Source organism: Channa argus, chromosome 24 (assembly GCF_033026475.1).
Source record: "Channa argus isolate prfri chromosome 24, Channa argus male v1.0, whole genome shotgun sequence".
In the NCBI taxonomy this organism is placed as follows: domain Eukaryota; kingdom Metazoa; phylum Chordata; class Actinopteri; order Anabantiformes; family Channidae; genus Channa; species Channa argus.
Window position 1 is genome coordinate 3900209 of NC_090220.1, and position 21567 is coordinate 3921775.

Here is a 21567-nt window from a genome sequence, read left to right on the forward strand (position 1 = left end):
TACTGTACACACACGCACACACACATAGGAAGAGAAATAAAGAGCCCCTCCATGCCTCTCTGTCTGCTAGCTTTCCCCCTCCTCCTGCCTCCTCTTGTTCACAGAAAAAAATGTGCGAGATAAGAGCTTCTCCCCTCCCATTGGTTCCAGTCTCGTGATTGGCAGCTTGCAAGCCCGCCCAAAAGTCGGTCATTGCACATGGATCATTCTGCTATGAGAGGCTCCGAATCAGAGAGTGGAGTGGAAACAGGAAGAGGAGGAGAGGGGAAGAAAGGAGACAGGAGAGGATCGGGTGAGACAAGGTGGCGAGGAGTGAAAGGGAGGAAACGGGGAGCAGAGGGGTGTGTGGACCAAAGAGAAGAAAGACAAAAAAAAAAAAAACAGGTAAAAAAAAAAATAGAAAAAGTACAATGGAGCAACTGTGCTTTTCCTTGTGGCATAATAGAAACGCACTGCATGCATTCCACAGTGTATGAAAAGTGTGAATGTGTGTGTATCTTTTCTGTTCTGTGTTGCTCTGCATTTCTAGATTTGTGTTTCTTTGTCATTGTTCTGGACAAGCTGTCTTGGCTGAACATACTGCAGTGTGTGTCTGCAGACTGTGCTGCACATTCAAGCATGAAGCTCACTCACACACACACACACACACACACACGCACACATGCACACATGTAGTGGTCATGTGCAGGCACAGTGTAATAGCAGAAATGTGAAATGATGAATGTAGTTACGGGGAACTTGCGGTCACGGTTTTCTTTGTAGCTACGTTTAAGCTCTGTGAAACTGTTTAACTGTTGAATAGCAGCTTGTATGTGTGTGTGTGTGTGTGTGCCTGTGTGCTTGTTGGGGTGTACTTCGAGAAGAATCTGCAGTGTGATCGAGAGCAATGATCAGCCCTCACTCAGACCCTAAACTGTGTGACAGCTTGTGTGTACAGTATTTGCCTTCTCGAAAGTTCAGTTCAGTTTATGGAACACATCTCACAGTACCAAGAGACCGTTCGGCATTGTTGCGTTCTTGTTAAATACCGGGCTAAAATGTTTCACTCATACTCATTTCTAAGTTGATCTAAACAAAATAACTGAGGACATGTTGCAAGTTTTACTGTCACTAACGCACAAAATGAATCTAGTGTAGCCATTTGCTTATGATTGCCAGATAACCACCTGGATGTGCAATTCTGTGTTACCGTTCCCCAAAAAGACCTGCATCCAGTGCCTTTTCTAAACCTGTTAAACTGCGTTATTGTCTTCACAATAACTATTGTATTGTTTGCAAAAGACACCCCTCTTTCTTGTTTCTGACCTTGCCTTGGTACATTCCAGAACCCCTCGGAGGGCTGTGCTTTATGGAGCATACACCGGGAGAAGCTGCTGTTTTAGAAAGGGAGAAGGGGATAGAGCAGAGGGAAGCGGGGCTGCAGGGGTGTTATTTTTAGAAATGTGATTGATATTTGGCCTGTACTGTACATTCTTCCTCTGTGATCATGACGCTGTATTAGGCTTGCATCTAATAAAATCATACATGTGCGTGCACTCAGGGTGGGCTGTCAATGCAGTCTGTCTGTATCATGTCACTTCTCAATTCCCCTCCATCTGCTCTCTTCATGTCTACGCTCGTTATGTTAGCTAGCCTAGGAGTCACCAGAGACAGGTCTGGTACTGGTGCAGCCCATCCTTCCTTTTATGGTATAGCAGCAGTACAGTACATACACACACATGCAGACATAAAGCCTCATCAAGACATGCATGTCTGCAGTGGTTCAGTGCAGCTGGCAGACGGTTGCCAGTTGTGTGAGACGTGCTAGAATGATTGGTCCAAATGGAGACACAATTTGATGGGTGTTTAAAGATGTGAAGCGGTCCTTTCCTCCTGCTTTTTATTCAGCTGGCAGGGCTGCTGTATAAACACTGCAAGCATGTAAGAAGGGCTACAGAGAAAGAATGTGGAAGTATACATTAAATCCTTCGGTAGCCCCCCCCCCAAAAAGAAAAAGTCATAATCACACACACATGCAAACACTCTCCTCCTTGCTTGAGGCCTTGCTCCCAGCTCTGGACTAAATGATATCATCGGTTGCCAGGGATACAAGGACACAGCGTGCAGAGAAAAGGGAGGGTGAGGCATAGGCAGAGCCATACACATTGCCTGAGAAGAGAAAGGAAAGAGGCTGGGATATTGAGTATCATGGAAGAAAAGGAACCTTGTTGAAACAAGTAGTGTTAGTTAGTGAAGTCGATGGGGCAGGTCCACAAAGAGGAAAAACAAAAAACTGTCATGTCAAAGATTAATTACCCATCATTCCTTTACCCTGTTTCTTACATTTTATTTCTGTCTATTTCTTTGTCTAGAGAGGGAAAGTATCACCACAATGTAGATGTGTGTGTGAAAGCATGTGTTGTAAGAAATGAGAGCAAAGAGTGGTAATAATGTCTGTGGGATGAAGGAAATATTCTGCCCTCTGTTTAAAACAATAAAACCATCTGGTCTTGAACATGTGTGCACCAACTGACTGTGGTATTTCCCCACTCATTCTCTGATGCATGTGTGTGTGTTTGCCAGCTAGTGCAGGACGAGCATGTCTATTTAAAGGGATCTTTAAAGGGAAGATTGCACGGGTCTGCTGTCTTTTCTGATCCTGACTGATAACATCATCGAATTCGGACCAGAGAGTCTGTTTCCCCCCCTGTCCCTTAGTGCTCATTGCAAGGTAAGATTGGTTGCAGTACACAGCACTGGATTTTAAATAAAATCTTAGATTTGCATTGAACAATCAGGATCTAAGAGAAGTGTTTGAAACTATAAAAGGTTAGGTGATCAAATTGGGTATTTTAGTAGAGACATGAATAGAGACATATGCCTCTGTGGTGACAGAGAGATGACCAGGGTTTTTGTGGTGAATAAAAGGGAGGGAGGAAGCAGAGTGAGGGTTGCAACAAGCAGCTAGGTGCCAAATAAACAGCTAACTAATTGCAAAGCGTCATTTGTATACAAATGTTGTACTATATAAATCAGGAGCACGGCTCTAAAGTCCTGAAACATATGCAGTAATTTTATATAGTTTACACTTAAACACAAACACAATACCCTCCTACATACTGTATTGTTTGCATAGCATATTCGTGAACCAAACTATTTGGCCTCTGTGCTAGATTCCACATGTCATCAGCGTGTAAAGTAAATTTTAAAGCTGCTGTTGACTGCCGGTTTCCCCTACAACACTGTAAAAAACACGTGTTTTCCACTCGACAGCAGGGACGGCCTGCAACAGATGTCTGTACAATGTCTCTTAAATACTAACAAGTGCAGGCTTAAAGTACAGTAAAGCATCTTTTCTTGTCACAGGATTGCAACACTCTCAAAAAACTGCTCCAACACTACACAAACAGGGTAATTCAGCGTTGAAGCTGTTTGTATGAATTCACAGCACATTGCATTTCTTTGTCACAATTGGAGACTGACAGTTGGTGTGGCATTAACATAAGTTTCCATTTGGGGACACAAATTAAATGTGTCTGAAAACAAAGTCATATAATCAAGATCCCAAGCAGCGAAGACCTCAAAACAAAGTGTTTTACATTGATGAGATGTTGAAAGCAAAATGGAGAGAAACTCCGAGAAATGAAACTCTAACAGTAAGAAGTGTCTGGCTTCAGTTGCTTTGGTGATTGGTTAGAAATGTACTCACTTAGCGCATTCGACGCTCACAGAAAGGTTATTATGGAACACCTGCAGCACTCTGACCACAAGCAAACCTGTATGGAACAAATCTACAGTACAAAACAAAAATGTACCGTTGGGAAGTGGTAAAATGTTGCACGGCAGTTCTTAGTGGTTTTTAAAAATAGCTGTGGGAAGTGAATGCCTATAGAAGTGCAACCTATCACACGCCAGTGCACTCTATAGCATGCAAAACTGATCTTTACAAGGTCAGCTGGTTTCCTCACAACATGGCCAGTGTTAAAGTGTTAGCAGCAGCACCACAGAGGGAGTAAGATATGTGTTGTGTCTGCGATTGAAGAGGGCAAAAATTTTGTTTTAGACAAAGGGAGAACATATAAATAAGCAGAATAGGCATGTGTGTTTAAGTAATCAATTGAGATCAGGATTTAAATGAGCAGCTTGAATTTCTGCAGAGACACAACCAGTGAGCCACCTGAGCTAGTACGGTGGTTCACAACTCACTTTGCTTCCTGAAGTGAGTGGATTTGAAGCAAGTACTGTATAGATGTAGAAGATGGAACATCTATGTTTATTTGAAACTCCTTCACCACCAGTTTTCAGAGAATTAAAGAATCAGAGGTAAAGGGGTAAAAACAGTTTACACCGGTATCGCCTGCCACCATTTCTCCTATTTATTCTTCAAGAGAGGTTGCCATGGCCCTTTGTCTTACTGCCATGCTTTTTTCATCACTGGATGGCCACTGGCTGTGGTGGCTGCTGGGAACTAGTGATTAGAGAGAGGCTGAATGCACTGTGCAGCTCCGGCTGACTGATGATACAACCTCAGAAGAGATACAAATACAGCATGAGGAAATCAAATTTACTAGAAACGCAGAATGCTGATGTAAATCGGACTCATGACAATATAAAGCTTCTTGTTAAGTCAAAGCAAACGGAGTCAATTTGAGAAATATGTGTTTCTCACATTCTTGTGTCACACACTGAATATTGGTGATTAGTCCCTGTCTCAACTGTGTGTCCTGTCCGTAGGCTGATTTTTCAAGATTCAAACAACTTTATTGATACCATAGGGAAATTGCCTTTGCTCTGAGGTGTGGAGGGCCTTCCAAAAATAGATCAAGACTGGTAACCACAGAACCTATTTTTTTTCACGTTTTTTTTGTATGTGTGTGTCTATCTTTGGGTGAGGGGTGTGGTGATTTCAATGCAAACGTATAGAATGCAGAGTCCTTATTGGCTTAGAGGTTTATAATGCAGTACTACAAAAGCACTACTCAAGCAGTGGTATTAGATTGAAGTAACTGTGCACTGTATTGTGCGTATAAACAAAGCTCAACAGTTCATGCAAATGTCACAGACTGTAGAATGATGAAGATGCACTAATTCAAATGGATAATCGCTTTCACTGCTAAATGTCATCAGTCCAGGAAGATACAAATGACTTTAATTGATATATGATCAATACGTTTTTTCAGCTGCATTTTTCTTTCAGAAAGTCTAAACATTTTGATTAAATGATCGAGTTGTGATTAGTGCATATGACAGTGCTCCTGGCACTTTCAGGATACAATTTTTCATTATATTATTTTTCAATGATATTATATTTTGTTTGTTTGTTTGTTGAAATATTAACACCACACACAAAACAAAATGTGTTTCAGGCTGCATGTATCACCCAGCAGAGCTGTACCCTGGCCGTAACACATGGGACTCCTATTCAGCAGGAGGACCTAACAGAGGACAATGGGCTCCTGTAAACAGTCCCCCCTGGAGCCACACACAAAGGTTAGCAGCACCGTCACAACACAGATATAAAATGAGGGATTCTGCATTTTTTTATTTTCAAAAGTTTCCTTACTCATTTAAGGGGGCACATGTTCATTGAATTTTGGATGTAATGGATATCTCTTCTCTTGCTTTTAAGATAATATGAGTTGTATGTATTGTGCTTTGGGTAATTCAGGAAATTACCGAAGCCTTTCTGAAAAGAATTTAACCTTAGAGGGAATGGATAGATGGATATATCTTGATACGTGAACTTCCCTTTGTAGAATAACCCCAATAAGCAGGTGGGACTCCCACTTTGGTGTCCAAGTTGATTCAATATATACATGTACTAAGAACCACGTTATGGTTCTGAATGATTAACTAAAACTGAAATGAGCATATTCATGATAAGCTCTTACTTCAGCTGCAATTTAAACAAACGTATAACTTCCTTAGCTGCAGCTGAGAGAATCCTGAATCTAACTATTCAATCTGCAGCAGTGGAGGGTTCTGTGTGTATCAGGTTGTGGCTTTTGGCAAAAGAAACAGTTTTGATAATGAAGTATGACTCTCAAAGGGACACAAACACAAAACTTTAAAATTACACTGGGACAAAGCTGTTACAATAGGAAAGACTGGCTTTGCACTGAGTAACATGCTGTACAGTACTAAAGGTTGGTAAGTTTATTGAAAATGGGATCCAATCTAGTTGAGAAATTGCACTTGAACTTCTGTTTAAAGGTAAAATTAATGTTTTTTTTTTTTTTTGTAGAAGAAACTTAACCAGTATCAGTTTTTAAGTCGACATGCTGTTCATTTTGAAAGTCTAGTAGGGCACAGTAACAGCATAGCTGTCAACATGGGCTCAGTGATCCCTGCAGAGGCACCTGTTTAACAAAATATGCCAAGGCCAAGTAACTCACTTGCTTTTGAAGTAATGAAAGTTGTTTCTAATATTGCCAAAGTCATTATCGCCTGTCACCCATCCCTTCAGATATTCAGAGAAACATATTACATGCACACAAATACTTGAAAAGAGAAATGAATGGTTAAGTTTGCTGTCACACAAAAAACTACAGTAGTGTACAGTAGTTTGTGAAAGTCATTTATGGTGGGATAGGGATATATATATATATATATATATCTAAGCATATAAGAATATTAATTAGTTTGTAGGGGAATCTATATTATGTATTTAAAATAATTAGATTAAAACAACAAGGTGTGAGTCTGAAGAGAAATGTGGGTCTTCACTATCAAATTCTGATCTTGAAAACACTGGTTTGTAATTGTGGTGTGACTTGGACAAAAGAGATTTCTGCAGGAAAATGTCAAGGTATGCATTGGCAGAAAATGGATCATGCAGCAAGTCCATGACCATAAACACACAAGTCATTCTACCAATGAACGGTTAAAATGTAAAAAATGTAATATTTGGAAATGGCTGACCATAATCCTACAGAAATGTTGTGGAAGAACATGAAGCAAGCGTTTCAGCCAACATCCCTGAGTTTAATCTAGTCTTCATGGAGGAATGAGCTAAATGAACTAAATGAAGTTGATTTTGAATTCACCAACTTTTATGTGGCACTGTAAGTTTGGCTTTAACCTGACTTACCATGATACTGTAATATTACTGTTATATTCTGTGAGAATATACCAAATCACAGATTTCTGACACACACTTAAACTTTATTATTACCTTGAGACAATTTTTGCTTTTCATTATTACAGGTTCCAAGGAGGGCGCAGTCAATCACATCATCAACCATCAAGTCGTCTTTATAATAGGTGAGTGAAACAGTATAATTAAGTGTGCAACTATTGCACCTTGGCTGCTTATGTTACAATAGGAAAGACTGGCTTTGCAGTTTAAAATTATTGTTTTTTTTGTAGAAGAAACTTAACCAGTATCAGTTTTTAAGTCGACATGATGTTCTTTTTGAAAGTCTAGTAGGGCACAGTAACAGCATAGCTGTCAACATGGGCTCAGTGATCCCTGCAGAGGCACCTGTTTAACAAAATATGCCAAGGCCAAGTAGCTCACTTGCTTTTGAAGTAATGAAAGTTGTTTCTAATGTTGCCAAAGTCATTATCGCCTGTCACCCATCCCTTCAGATATTCAGAGAAACATATTACATGCACACAAATACTTGAAAAGAGAAATGAATGGTTAAGTTTGCTTTCACAAAAAACTACAGTAGTGTACAGTAGTTTGTGAACCCTGAAAATCTGTCATTTATGGTGGGCTAGGGGCGGCTGTAGCTCAGTAGTTGTGCAGTCGTCCACAGACCACAGGGTCAGTGGTTCGATCCCCGCTGTTCTTGGGCAAGACACTGTACCCCAAGTTGCTCCCGGTGGGTCAGGTGAGCACCTTGCATGGCAGCCACCGCCATTGGTGTGTGAGTTTGTGTGTAAATGGGAATCAACATTGTAAAGCGCTTTGGATAAAAGCACTATATAAGTGGGTTTATGTTACAGATGACCTTTCTTTTTATGCATTTAAAGACTTTGTTGCTGAAACCACTTTGATTAATACATTGAGGCTTTTAGAAAGGCAGCTGATCAGCGCAAAACTACTTGAACCTAATACACGTATGTGTGGTCAGTTGATGTTTGTGCCATGTTGTGTCATGTGTTTTAAATAACTGCCTACACTCTTCAACTTCTTGCTAAGTCTTGTTGTTCTCCTTTTAGAGGGGAGAGAACAGTCAACCATGTCCAGGACAGAGGATACAGGCAGCATCTACTTCTTTGGGATTGTAAAGAGCAGCCATTTGAGGCACAAAGCTGGCATCATAACTCCACGCGCACATTCCACAACCGAGCTGGCACCAACAGCAGTTATCCGACAGGACTTGGAGAGCGCTACACAAACTGGGATAACAATGTCAGCAATTCTGTGGTGAGATCAGCTGATTAAGGAATAATCAGGTTATATTTTTAGTAGAGCTAGAGGTGTGTCATAATTTGGATTTTTTTGGACTTGGTTTTTCCTTTTTCTCCTTCTGACTGTTAGCGTGGGGGTCTTCGCCAGCATCGAAACAACAGAGAATTCCAGTCCGCACCAGAGAGATGGGCTCCTTCAGACTGCCGCAGGAGCTTCAAAGGCAGATTATTAAACAACAGTCCAGGTCCCTGGAAACGGCCAGTCCTCCACCAACGGCGAGACCAACTGCATCAGCACAGTCCACCACCTCAGCACCCTTTAACCCCAAGGGAGGACTGTCCACCCAAGAGGAGAAGGGACTCTGGCCCCGAGCAGGTAGTTTGTTGACTCAATACAGCATATTTTGAATCTTTACGGCTGCACAGGACAGTAAAACTCAGTTTAACAGCACCACCCACTGGTGAAATCCTACCTAGTATGACAGTGTACAGTATTTATGCTTCTCTTTTTAGTCATATCATCCTGGATCAAGGCATTTACCCTTACTTGCCCATGCCTCATCACCGCCTCGTCACCACCGCTGCAACCAAGATGACTGGAAGCCTCTTAATAACACTGCAGGTCCTTGCTACTACTCTGACCAAAGGACCTCAACAACCCATCAACAGGTAAGTTTGTATATTTAGTAAATAAAACATGTAGATAATTATTAATTTCTTTTAATGGTATTGGAATGTACAGGAAACCTCTAAACTGCGAACTGGAGGTCACGGCTTCAGTAACAGTAACTTAGCAGCTCTAAATCAGAGTTGTGGCAGCAGACCACCATATGGAAATAGAGGGAAGGTCGACCGGAAAATCTCGTCTTCACCAGCAGACCACACCCGTGTGCCTTACAGCCACCAAAACCGTCATTACCACTGTCAACGGCACACAGGCCACGTCAAAGCCCCACAGCACAAGCCCCCGCCACACCTCATAGAGGAAAAGGACTCACGGAACCATCACCACAAACAAAGCACAGTGAGAAACATTTTTCCATTTTCCATTTTCATCTGTGGGACTCTTCTAAATTTATTTTAGACTTTCTATGCACTGAACAAGTAGCAATAGTGGCCTTGATGAGTTAGCCATCGAGCTCAGTATTTCTTGCTTTTCAAAAACTCTTGCGATGCTAGCCAACTAAATCAGAGTTGCTTTTGTTCACTTTATTATTATTATTATTGGTAAAGTTAGTAAAATTGTATTTATGACATGCCTCTTTCATTCAAGTGTTTTGTCCCTTAAAAAAGTCTGAACAGATGTAATGTTTACTACATAGGAATTTCAGCGTCCTCATTTAAGAAGCAGCTCAAGGGATCCAGGCCTCTCCAAGTTGTCTGGTGCAGATGCTCCTCCCTATTCATCCATTCTCTGCAGTCCTAAAGACGGAGGTTCTACTGCCAGCAGTCCACGTGCTCCTTCCAGTCCCTCTTACATGGCATCTAGTAGCAGGAAAGATTCATCAATTGATTACCCGTGCAGCCCTGACCTCAGTGGACATCAGAAACTCCTGGGAATGCCTACTCAAACCCCGAGGCCTAGCCTGACATCTACCACAATTCTTACATCTCATGATTCTGGTTTGAAATCCAGGTTTTCAGCTATCAAACACAAAAAGACCTCAGAACCACTTTGCCCTCGAAAGTTCCCCCACAGAAAATCAAGAGCATGCAAGCCTGAGACAGAGGTGGAAGAGCACAAAAACCCTGAGTGCAAACAAAAGGATAAGCTGGTGAAAAAGGAAAGAAAGGGTGAGGTTCAGAAGACAAGCAGAAAGAGTGAAGAAAGAAAAAGGCGGAAGAAAAAGGAGGAGAAAATGATGTGTGACAGAAAAAAGAAACGAGAAAAAGCTGTTAAAAAGGAAAGAAAGTTAGGCTCAAAAATCACAGAAAAGGAATTGTTCACTTCCGTCTCTGCTTCAAACTCCTCAGGAGAAGTCAAACTAAGTCAAATGCAGACTACAATGTTGACCGTAGGGGATCAGAGCCAGTCAACACCCAAACCCAAGCACAGAGAGAGGAGTGAGCGAGAAGAGAGGAAGCACAGGCCATCTGCAAATACAACTCATCCCAGCTGCCGTTCACCACAGCCATCACCAAAATCTGGCAAACAAAAAGTGGCTGGTTCCCAGAAACTCTTAGTCACGGATCAACTCATAGAGTCTTATCCCAAAAACACCAGCTCCAACCAGACCAGCACAAAGCGTAAAATTGTCTCATCCCAATCAAAATCAGAAGAAAAGCTTGATGATACTCTCCCTTCACTTTTGTTTAAAGCTTTAGCACCACTCAGTACAGCATGTTCAATTAGGTCAGAGCACACCGTCCATTGCAAAGAAGGTGGACAGGGAGGAGTTCTCAATGCCCCAGATCTCCAACCTGTGACTGTGATGGGAAATTTGAGAGAATTGGGTGACAATCTTGCTAATACCCCTCCTGTTTTGAGCTGGCAGGGTTCTCCAATATCAGATCTGATGGAGGATGAGGAGGAGCTAGAAAAGGGAGTTATACATAGACCTGTTCTCCAGCCCAGCCCCACACAGTGCTTTTCTCCTCCACCTGTAGACAGCGAGCGTGTAGATGATCTGAATAAGGAGACTTCTAAAAGTATACAGGCTAATAATTCCCATAATGACAGGTCTGAACTCTGTGATCTGCCTCGTACTACCGAACAAGTCACTGAGAAGAAAAAGAAAGACGGGGTTCATATCAGCAGGGAAAATTCGGGCTCTCTTCTTCGTGAGCTTTACCACCATAAGTCAGGATTGGATGATGTTTTTAAAAGCCTGGCCACATTTCTTGGTGGCCAGAGGGTCCCGTGCCGAGGCGGCCCATTTGGTGGATCTCCTGCCAGCATGGGAAAAGGGGTAAAGTGCTCCTCGTCTCTTTCATTTGAACCAGAGGATCAGCATTGCTCCTCTGAATCAGATCCTACTGCATCCTCTAGCCCCTGTAATCTGTCACCAACTCACACTACCTCAGCCACACTTTTAAAATCACACAGTCCGACGTATCTGAGCGAGCCTGTCACAAATGCCCTTGTGCAGGAGAGGCGGGAAGAGACTGAGAATGAAACAGGAGAAAGAAGGGAGGGTAAAAACACAGCCACTCTTCCGCAGAGAATTGAATCATCTTTGTTGGACGGGTCACTGAGTGCAGAGCTGAGACTGACCACCACAAATACAGCTGCTTTAACCAGCCTTCTCACTGTTTCCACCAAGGAAGAGCGAGAGCACAAAGAAGGGACAGAATACATGCATAAGGACAGAAAAACTAAACAAAATGAAAAGAATGCAGAAAGCGAGGGTGAAATTAAGATGAGGGCAGAGGACAGCGGTGTTATCTGCCATGACAACAAAGTAAATGAGCTAATGGATTTGAAAGAAAAGGATGTTTCATTCTCAGTGCCAGTCATTTTGAGAAGCCCATCCATACCTCTCAAAGATAGCATGAAGGACCACATTTCTCAGGAAAATCAAGCCCCACATGGCAAAGACAACCAGGGAGAAAAGACGGACTCTGGGAATGTCAAGATAGCAACAGGGAAGAAGGAAGAGGATTGCGAGATAGAAAATAAGAAATCTGCAGCCGCCGCAAACAAAGATACCAAGACTTTGAATTCAGCTATAACAATCAATTTATCCAAACTATGTGTCTCCACACCAGCAAGTAAACCTCTGAACTCATTAGCTCCGGTCGACCCACTGAAACTAAAAGCATTGTCCATGGGCTTGTGTAAGGAGTTGAAGATTGTCCTGATTAAAGTGGAGAATGGTGGGAGACAAACATTTAACATATCAGAAGTGGAGAAGCAAAGAGCTTCACTTTATAAAATCAACATCAAAAACACAGCCACTGAAGTGATAAGAGCTTGCAAGTAAGTATTTGGTCAAAGATACTTCTAATCTGGGTGTCTCATCAAATATAGGATAAAGAAGGGAACATTTTTAAACTGCTCTTCCATCCGAGTTCATCTCTTTGAATTCCGATTTCTTGTTCTGTCATCTTTCTCCAGGGAAACAAATTTGAAGGGGAAATTCAAGGAGTCTTACCTACTTCCCACCTTGTCTGTTAAACCTAACGTTGCCAGTCAGACCCCCATTCCTAGAGAAAAGCTTAACCCTCCTACACCAAGCATCTATGTGAGTCTATACAGAGTAGTATGTATTTTCAGTTGAACCTGAAACAGCAGCATTTTTATACTATGTGTGCTAACATATGCTAATAAATATAAGCATGTATATATGCTAAACTTTGGTGGAGAACACAAACATAAAGCATTTCATGTCAGCAGAGTAATTAAAAACATGTTACCATGCTGCCGTTAGCTCAAAACAATTACAGCCTGATATACCATAGCTGCTAACATGGCTGCAGACACACAGTCTGGTTCTTATACGCATGAAAAAACTGTAAATCACCTCCACTTCCTTTGATTTGTTAAAAATAACTTCTATTTCTTGGGGCTTTGTCTCCATAGCAGCAGATGGTTACTTTGTTGTAACATTAGTATTTTTATTCGCGTTTAAAAAAAAAAGACATTTATTTCTTTACTCTTTTCATATGTTAATATTCGTAATGTGTGTTTTCTGCAGTTGGAAAGCAAGAGGGACGCCTTTTCTCCGGTTCTACTTCAGTTCTGCACGGATCCTAAAAACGCTGTCACTGTCATCAGAGGCCTTGCCGGCTCCCTCCGCCTTAGTGAGTTTATGCATCACACTCATTTCAGCTAATTCGTTCTACTCCATTTAAATGTAGAAAACATTCTAGACATTAATACTACAAAAAAAAAGTAGACCACCCTTTTTCCCCTTCTATGTGTACTTGATAGAGTGTTGTTAAGACATAACAGAATATGTCACAAGGAAGGAAATTGAACAAACACTAAAAAAACTGCAAACACAAAAATCCAGTTGACGAATAAAACAAAGTCGATATTTGGGAGAATACTGGAATTAAACATGGATCATCACCATCGCCTGAGAGTAACCAGCAAAAATGGTAACATTGTAAACATTCTTGGAGTGTGCTTGCGTCGCCTCGGAGTGCGTAGGAGCTAGTCGTATCTCGTCTTGATTACTGCAATGCCCTGGGCCGCTGGCATGCACAATCAAATGCCTCCTAATGATCCAAAACTTTTAATCAGCCGAAAAGGACACGTGTCACACCACTCTTCAGATGTCTGCACCAACCCTCTGCCTGCATCGGCTTCACAGCTTTGTCTCTTGTCAACAGAGTGGTCAGCTTCAACAGCACCTGTCTACCTGAAATCCCTCATTCAGGTCTACAATCCCTCCCACCCACTGCTCCCTGCCAACGGTGTCTGGTGGTCCCATCATCACACAAAAGATCCCATTGCAAAAGTCTTTCGCTCATGGAATAAGCTCCCAAACTCTGCACGCTCAGCAGCCTCACTCCTAAAAACTGCTGAAAACAGAACTCTTCTGCATATTCCTATGCACAGAAATCTTTAAAAAAAACTGTTCTTTCTTGAACTTGAACAGAAACACTTCTCAAATGACTTTGGTTTAATCTTTTCTCCTTGACTTATAGTTGGACAGAAGTGTTTCGTGTGGTGGTTATCAGTTCTGCTGTTTGCTTGTTTTCACATCTGTGTTATTTCACATGTCGATCAATAATTTATGATAAATTCTCTCTCCCTCTTGGTTTGCACTGTTTTGCCCCAAATGGCTCCAGAGTCATGCAATTATTTTCTTTGTCTTATTAGTAGTATGAAAGTTTTTACTGCAAATGAAGGCAACAAACTGGGATAACTGAGATTTCTGAACTTTTTAAAAGGCACAGGTTTGGAACTTCATATTTCTGTTATTATATCTGTTTTCTATTTTCTTTTCCCTATGTGAGACCTTGGCCTGTTCTCCACCAAATCTCTAGTGGAGGCCAATGCAGACCATGCAGTGGAAGTGAGGACTCAGGTTCAGCAGCCTGCTGATGAGAACTGGGATTCCAGCAGCTCAGCGCAGACATGGCCTTGTGAAAGCAGCCGATCACACACCACGATTGCCAAATACGCTCAGTACCAGGCTTCCAGCTTTCAAGAGAGCCTGCAGGTATACATTTTCTGAAATTTTTGCAGAAATTTATTTCACAGGCTGTGGGCCTCATGCAAGAAACATTCAAAGAATATCTGTTTTTAAAGCTACAATATGCAATTAAAAAAAAAAATCAAGCTAGCTCTCTCTCTGTATCATGACCCCAGGGTCTTTACGCAGGACTCTGTCCATTGTCAGCCTCTGTTGGACCTGACAGTGCAGACATCACCTACATGTTTCCATTGTTAGCTGTTGCATGACCTATCAGCTAAGCTCATGTAGATGTGTTATAGGAGGAAAAAGAGAGTGAGAATGAAGAGGATGAGGAGCAGACCAAGACCTCATGCCCCTCGGCCACCTCAAAAGCTGGTCTGACATTAGCCAACTGCAAAGGCAATTTAACCTCGGCTACCAATAAGCCCAATTGTGCTCCCGTTTTCAACAAAGCCATTTCTGTTCCTTCCACCACCACAACCAGGTTAGTGCAAAACTGTCACTTATTGTATTAAAAATTCGCTTTATTATTATTTAAACTATACTTGACTTGGATGTTGTCCTCTCCCCCAGCTCAGAACAAAAAACTGTTAAAAAGATCATTAAATTTGGGACCAACATTGATCTCTCAGACCCTAAAAGGTGAGATTATAGCCTCTTTCACACATGAACTCTTGGACAATGTCAGTAGAAATCGGCTCCGGATATTGACTTGCATTTGGCACATGTAACACACGGTGGGAGATCATTCGAGTTAGAAGCTCAGCACATGCAGGAGGCACAACATTAAGGACAAATCGGGCTGCAGGAAACAGTGTTTGTTTCTGAGACGTGGATCTAAAAAAAAGATGCTGCAACAGTCAACTTATAGAAACATCAGCCTGCCCTTTGCTCACTTTAAATCCCCCTGACAGTTCAGGATACAGCAGCTTACTCCACGCACGGGCTCACGCTCATAATACAGAGATTGTACAAGGGGGCTCTCAAGATAAAGTCTTGATAAAATAAGGAGCATCTCACTTGGACATTCGTTTTCGCACATACACTGCCTCCAGATAAAGTCCTGAGGATTCCTGTGCTTGTGTGAAAGAGGCTTCAGTTATTTAAATATAACAAACAATTCTTGTTGAGGGGGCTTCTAGTTTCACATTTCGAATTTCTGTGTTTTGTTTTTGTTTTTTTTTCTTTCAATAGATGGAAGCCTCAGCTGCAGGAGCTGCTGAAGCTGCCAGCTTTTATGCGAGTGGAATCTAGCAACAACATGCTCAGTCATGTTGGTTACACCATCCTGGGCATGAACACCGTCCAGCTCTACATGAAGGTGCCAGGAAGCCGCACGCCAGGTCAGTTTGTATCTTGACAGCGCAGTTAGACAACGTAATTGAAATTTTACTGATGTATCATCTACAAATGAAGGATGTTTTGTAATTAATATAGTGACTGCTGCATTTCTTATCAGGTCATCAAGAGAACAATAACTTCTGCTCCGTCAACATCAACATTGGACCTGGTGACTGTGAGTGGTTTGCTGTTCATGAGCAATACTGGGAAGCTATCAACAAATTCTGTGAGAAGTGAGTGAAGAGGCTTTTAGATTAATCAGCAGCTATGACAAAAAGCTACAGTACATGCTCAGTCTGAATTGCATTTTTTTCCCTCAGGCATAGTGTAGATTACCTCACAGGGTCGTGGTGGCCAGTCCTGGAAGACCTCTACAGCTCCAACATTCCTGTGTACCGCTTCATTCAGAGGCCTGGAGACCTGGTTTGGATTAATGCAGGGACAGTGCACTGGGTACAGGCCGTTGGCTGGTGCAACAACATCGCCTGGAATGTGGGACCCCTCAACTGTAAGTTACAACAATGACCCAATAAAATGATAAACATTACTTACAGTTGATAGTTTGGTGGTGTTCTTCATTTCAAATTATTGTTTATTATGCTGCTTACTTTTAGCTTTACTGGTGTTTGTGGTTGTTGTTTTTTTTCAGCATACCAGTATCAACTCGCCCTGGAGCGATTTGAATGGAACGAGGTAAAGAAGGTTAAGTCCATCGTTCCCATGATCCATGTTTCCTGGAATGTGGCTCGCACTATCAAGATCACAGATCATGATATGTTCAAGATGATCAAGTAAGATGTCCATATGTACGTGTGTGTGTGTGTGTGTGTGTGTGTGTGTGTGTGTGTGTGTGTGTAAATCTTTCACTCTCTACTCTTCTCTCTTCCTCAGGCACTGCCTGATGCAGTCCATCAAACACATCCAAATTCTGAGAGACCAACTGGTTGCTGCAGGGAAGAAGATTTGCTACCAGAGACGTGTTAAGGATGAGCCGGCCTACTACTGCAATGAATGTGATGTGAGTCCCTCTCTGGTCCCTCACTGGTGTTACTGTCTGTTCAGTGGACAGACAGTGGACACTTTCCTTTTTTTTTTCCCCAGCACAGATGCCTTGTTTTACACAACCCCAAACTGTGTTTGTGCAGGTGGAGGTGTTTAATCTGCTGTTTGTGACCAGTGAGAACAGCAGTAAGATGACATACGTGGTGCACTGTGAGGACTGTGCCCGAGCTAAGAGCATGTCACTGGCTGGAGTGGTGGTGCTGGAGCAGTACCGGATAGACGAGCTGATGAGCACCTATGACAGCTTCACACTGGTCAGTATTACTATCTACAGTAGTTTGGTACAATAACCGTATATGTTTTAGAGATGTACTGTGCTAAATGTCTTTTTAGTTTTTATTTAACCTTTATTTAACCATTGAGGTTAACAGCTTCCCATTTAAGAAAGACTTGGAACTTCACAAGTTCAACAGTACATGTAACACATATATAAAAGAAAAGTAGGCGACAATGTATGAAAGGTTCAAGAGCACTAGATTAGACAAAGATACCAAAACACGAATCAGTTTTAGATTAGAGAAAATCACCAAAGAGTTTACAGTGAGCAGAAAAAATAAATGTGTATATATATATATATTTAGCAGTTTTTCGCAACATGCATTTTTGTCTGTTTGGCTGTTTTTTGGCTGCTAATTCTAAATTCAAAAGAGCTTCTGCTTGGTCGGCATTTACCCTAAAGTACCAATGCAAAGTTTACTATATCAAAAGATAATTTCATGTGTGTGCAAGGTTTAATTTACTCATTAAACACAAATCCCAATGTACACCAGTGACTGCCCGGAGGCCTTTTAGTCAAAAGACTAAGAGCAGCAATGAGCTAAAGAATATGTCACACGCAGGTAACATTTGCTTTAGGATCTAAGATTCAGCACAATAGTATGGCTGTCTACCAAGTGGCAGCCTTCAAATCTTATAAAAACATATTGTATATGACACCAGCAACAGTATAGTTCATTCTAGAACTAAATATTGTATTTTATAAATATAATTTATAATTTATGGTTATTAACACACATTACTAATATTACTACAAATGCGGTAGTACAATACAGTATTATTAGTACCCAAAATCAGAACTTTTGAAAGACAACATATCATCAACTCTTTCACATACCTTTTTACTGCTGCTTTTCTGACTGAACCCAGTCAGAACCTGTCAGTTCGGATTTTCATTTGTGGCCCAACGGCTCTACCAAGGGGCTAAGCAGAGTGGAGAGCCGTGGATTTAGTACGAGAGCAATTGTGTCTTTGTGGGCATGCAGACCCAAAACAGAGATCTGTTTTTAATGTAGGCATTGTAGCGGCAGGAAGGTTTTGGGAAAGTCCCTGCGAGACTCGGGAAAGTGTTTCGAAAGTTGACGCGGAAGACAAAGCTTTTGTTTTAGTGTGATTCCGTCTATATATTCGTTCATCTCACAGACAGCCATCATCACAGCAGTTATAACTAATAATACAAGAAAAACGTAATATTGTCTTTTTAACACAAAAGATTAATGCTACCATTTACTGCAAGTAAATAATTCAAGGCCAGAAAATGTGTGATTGAAATAGTTTATTTGAGATAGTTTCAGGTGGTCAGCTGAGGCCTGTCTCTTGTGTTTTCTTCATCCTTCAGGCTCCATCACCCTTTTCAAAGTGATGACTTCTCCCTGGTGTCTTTCAGCCATAACCATAACCAAAACTCTAATGGCAGCACAAATTGTTGTCTTCAAGGCAATCTATTCCTGCAAACACTTTCTGAATCAGCCAATCACATTTGCTCAGTATTGTTTACATCACACAATAAAGTATGGATACTCAGCCAATCCATCTATAGCTCACTGTCTTCCCCATACCAGCTGCTGATTGGACGTGCATTTTGAAATAGAATGACTAGACTGGTACTTCTCATGAAAAGCATTTCAGACGTGTACAAAAAAAATGTGAGCATTGCTAGCACTGAAAATCAGGTTATATGTTCAACGGACACTGCTGTGATTCAAAAGCGTCAAGTAGCCGGTTCTGTGTATTAATTCAGGTACTTTTATGCAAATTCTATAGAACTTTTTTACACCAATCTAGTTATTCTATATGTCCATGAATTTGCTGTGATTCTATTGTGTACCAGCAGGGGAATCGCTTCACAGGAGAAGTAGCTGATTGTCACATTTGGCATTGTATTAATTCCTGTTTTAGTTTGGTATTCAGGTTAACTCTGACATTTGTAACTCCTGTCTGTAAAATTTTGAGGTGCTATTCCATTTGTATTTATTCTTGTTAAATACTTAAAAAGTTTTACCAGCCTAGAAGTACACCACATTGGCCTTGTGAACTGTATTTAGAGGAGAGGTAATTAGAAAAATCAAAACATACAAATAAGGATTTATGTAAGTATTTTAAAAAGGTCAGTCAAAAACTTTTTTCAGCTTCTCTAAAATACGGGTTTACTAGAGGACTAATATGGTTTCATTCTTAGTTGGAAATCAATGTAGATTGAAAAACTGTTTTTTTTTTTGTTTTTTTTTTTTATTTGTTTTTGGTTTTTTTTCACAAGTCCAGCTAAATAGTTGTTGGTGTGGTTTCTATGATACAACTAGAAAACAGACATAGTGTTGTTTTCATTTTTGAAATGGGAATTGTCCCAGTTTTATACCTCTTTTGTTGCTATGTTCTTGTTTCTAGGTGAAAGGGAAAATAAATATTTGTAAATTGTGAATGAATTTATGAAGATAGCGGTGTGCATAGACGGGGTACAGAAAGGGTTAGTCACCATAGTTGTTTGTGTCGGCAAAGTGCCTGTCACAGTCTGAAATGGGTAATATGTCCAAAGAGACACACAATCAATACATTTATGATGCAAAAGTCAGTGAGGGCAGATAAATGCGGGGCACCTCGGTTTTTCCATTTTGCCCAAAGCATCCACTGCCTATCAGATTCAATACACTGTATCTCCGGGTAAACGTGTTGATGAGCACACGACAGGACAAAACGACCTTCTTATTATTTCCTTCAAAATAATGATAAAAAAAAAATAAAATAAAATCAATTTGTTAACAATACATGATGGCACAGCTACGATTTAGGTTCAAATTCTTCATGAAAATTAAAGAATTATGTCCAACATACACATTCAGCAGAACATTTTCCAGTTTGAAAATCATCTACAGTATGTAATAACTGAATAAGTGATGGAGACACTGCCTCTAAATTTTTTCGTTACAATTCCTGCAATAAGCTAATTATTTATTGTATTAGGTGATTCCTACGTAAGATTTGATGATCACATACTGCATTACACTGGATTGCCTTCAATAATTCGGTTGCTTAGGTCCATTTTTATCATGCTAATAGATGTTCAGCATAACTGCTGTATGACCGTACAACAAAAATCCCGACAAATACAACTTTTCAGATCTTACCCCTGCCCGCATTAGTCTGTGCACACCATTTCATGTACATATTGTACCTGTTTTCAGGTTTACTAGATGACTTATGTAATTTTGTTCTCATTTAAAAAAAAAAAAATATTTGTATTTGTTCTAATACACAGATCTGCCACAACATTAACTCCTCCTGCTGGTTATAATGTTGTGGTGGACAAGGGTCAGAGTGGGAAATATTTGATGATGGCCTGATCGACAGGTTTCAGCTCACACACAGCTTGGTGCATTTGGGGTTGTGTACCGCAGACTGGTCAGAGTGGCTATGCTGACCTCTCTCCACCCTGATTAGTGTATGTTCATTGAATTTGTTCCTTTATGTTGTTGCTGTATAGTTATGACACACCGCAGAACAACCTGTTTCACTCTAGTTTAAATTACTGCAATGGGAACTTTTTCCCACTTTTATACCTCTTCTGTTTTGTTTTGTTTTTTTTATTTTAGTTTTGTTTGATTTGTTTGTCGATTACAGAAAAATGAAAAATTGTAAATTGTGACATTATTTATACTATACATGGTTGTTTTCTTATATTTATTGCATATCAAGAGGTACTTCACTTGATAAGGGGCTACAAGGTATTTTAAAAATGTAGGTTGATCACAATGTGTGGATAGGGGAAGTGCAATCAGGGGGTGGTTTAATTTTCATGGTGCTAGATCCCTCCTTGCCTCAATGCCCCCTCATTAAACAGTGTCTATTAATGTAAGAACATAACTCACTGATACAACTCAAATCAACCGGTGCTTAGAACCATTTCAGCGCAGTTTACTGGTCACAGAAATGAAATGATGTCTTTGTACTGTACTGAGCAGATAAATACAAGATCTTTTTTTCCATTGTATGAAATTCATAATCTTGTGAGGCATTAGTGGTTTTTACGATGAGCATTAGCAGTAGTTGTAATTCTTGGCACTTTTGCAAAGACTTTTAGAGATGTGTCTTTTAATGGCATCAGGGTTTTGTTTTTTGTTATTTCATGTCTTGTCCTCATTATTAATATTATTTGGAGGGTGTAATAATGCTCTATTTCCTCTTGAATTGTTTGATTTATGCTGCACTCGTTGTTTCAAAAAGAACTCACATAAAAGAAAACCTGAGCCAGACCTGTCTTAAATCCCTCTGTGATTTTTCTGTGACATATTGTATTGTTGTTCAAAAAAATAAAATGTTTTGATAAATTATTCATGAATGACTGTTGCGTTTGATTTCTCATCTTTCAGCCTCTCTAATTATCTTGTCTTGTGGAGAATACAATATAGAGTATCATTGATTTGCTTCTGTCTAGATGTGTTCAGTCGTCCAAAATAACATCCCG

General features: G+C 40.6%; 1 protein-coding gene across 5 annotated transcripts; it reads left to right on the forward strand.

The window, feature by feature from the left end:
- The first annotated feature begins 211 nt into the window (after positions 1-211).
- Positions 212-21433, forward strand: kdm6bb (lysine (K)-specific demethylase 6B, b). 5 transcript variants are annotated; one of them, XM_067494440.1, is made up of 21 exons: positions 215-384; positions 2563-2710; positions 5346-5469; positions 7186-7242; positions 8149-8356; positions 8471-8716; positions 8854-9009; positions 9083-9364; positions 9663-12259; positions 12398-12524; positions 12978-13083; positions 14248-14453; positions 14729-14913; positions 15003-15071; positions 15624-15772; positions 15889-16003; positions 16091-16278; positions 16420-16561; positions 16662-16788; positions 16916-17086; positions 18448-21433. In XM_067494440.1, exons 3-21 carry the CDS (start codon positions 5351-5353, stop codon positions 18469-18471), a joined length of 5274 nt encoding a protein of 1757 aa, XP_067350541.1. In that variant the 5' UTR covers positions 215-384; positions 2563-2710; positions 5346-5350; the 3' UTR covers positions 18472-21433. The 5 variants fall into 5 exon arrangements, with proteins under 5 accessions (XP_067350542.1, XP_067350541.1, XP_067350540.1 ...); XM_067494439.1 differs by lacking the exon at positions 2563-2710; XM_067494442.1 differs by lacking the exons at positions 2563-2710; positions 9663-12259; positions 12398-12524 and having other exon boundaries at positions 221-384.
- Positions 21434-21567: the final 134 nt, after the last annotated feature.

Coding starts and splice junctions, on each gene's coding strand:
- kdm6bb (XM_067494440.1), top strand. CDS start 5,351: ATGTATCACCCAGCAGAGCTGTACCCTGGCCGTAACACATGGGACTCC. Junction 9,010..9,082: donor CCTCAACAACCCATCAACAG/GTAAGTTTGTAT, acceptor TGGAATGTACAG/GAAACCTCTAAACTGCGAAC. Junction 16,562..16,661: donor GATATGTTCAAGATGATCAA/GTAAGATGTCCA, acceptor TCTCTTCCTCAG/GCACTGCCTGATGCAGTCCA.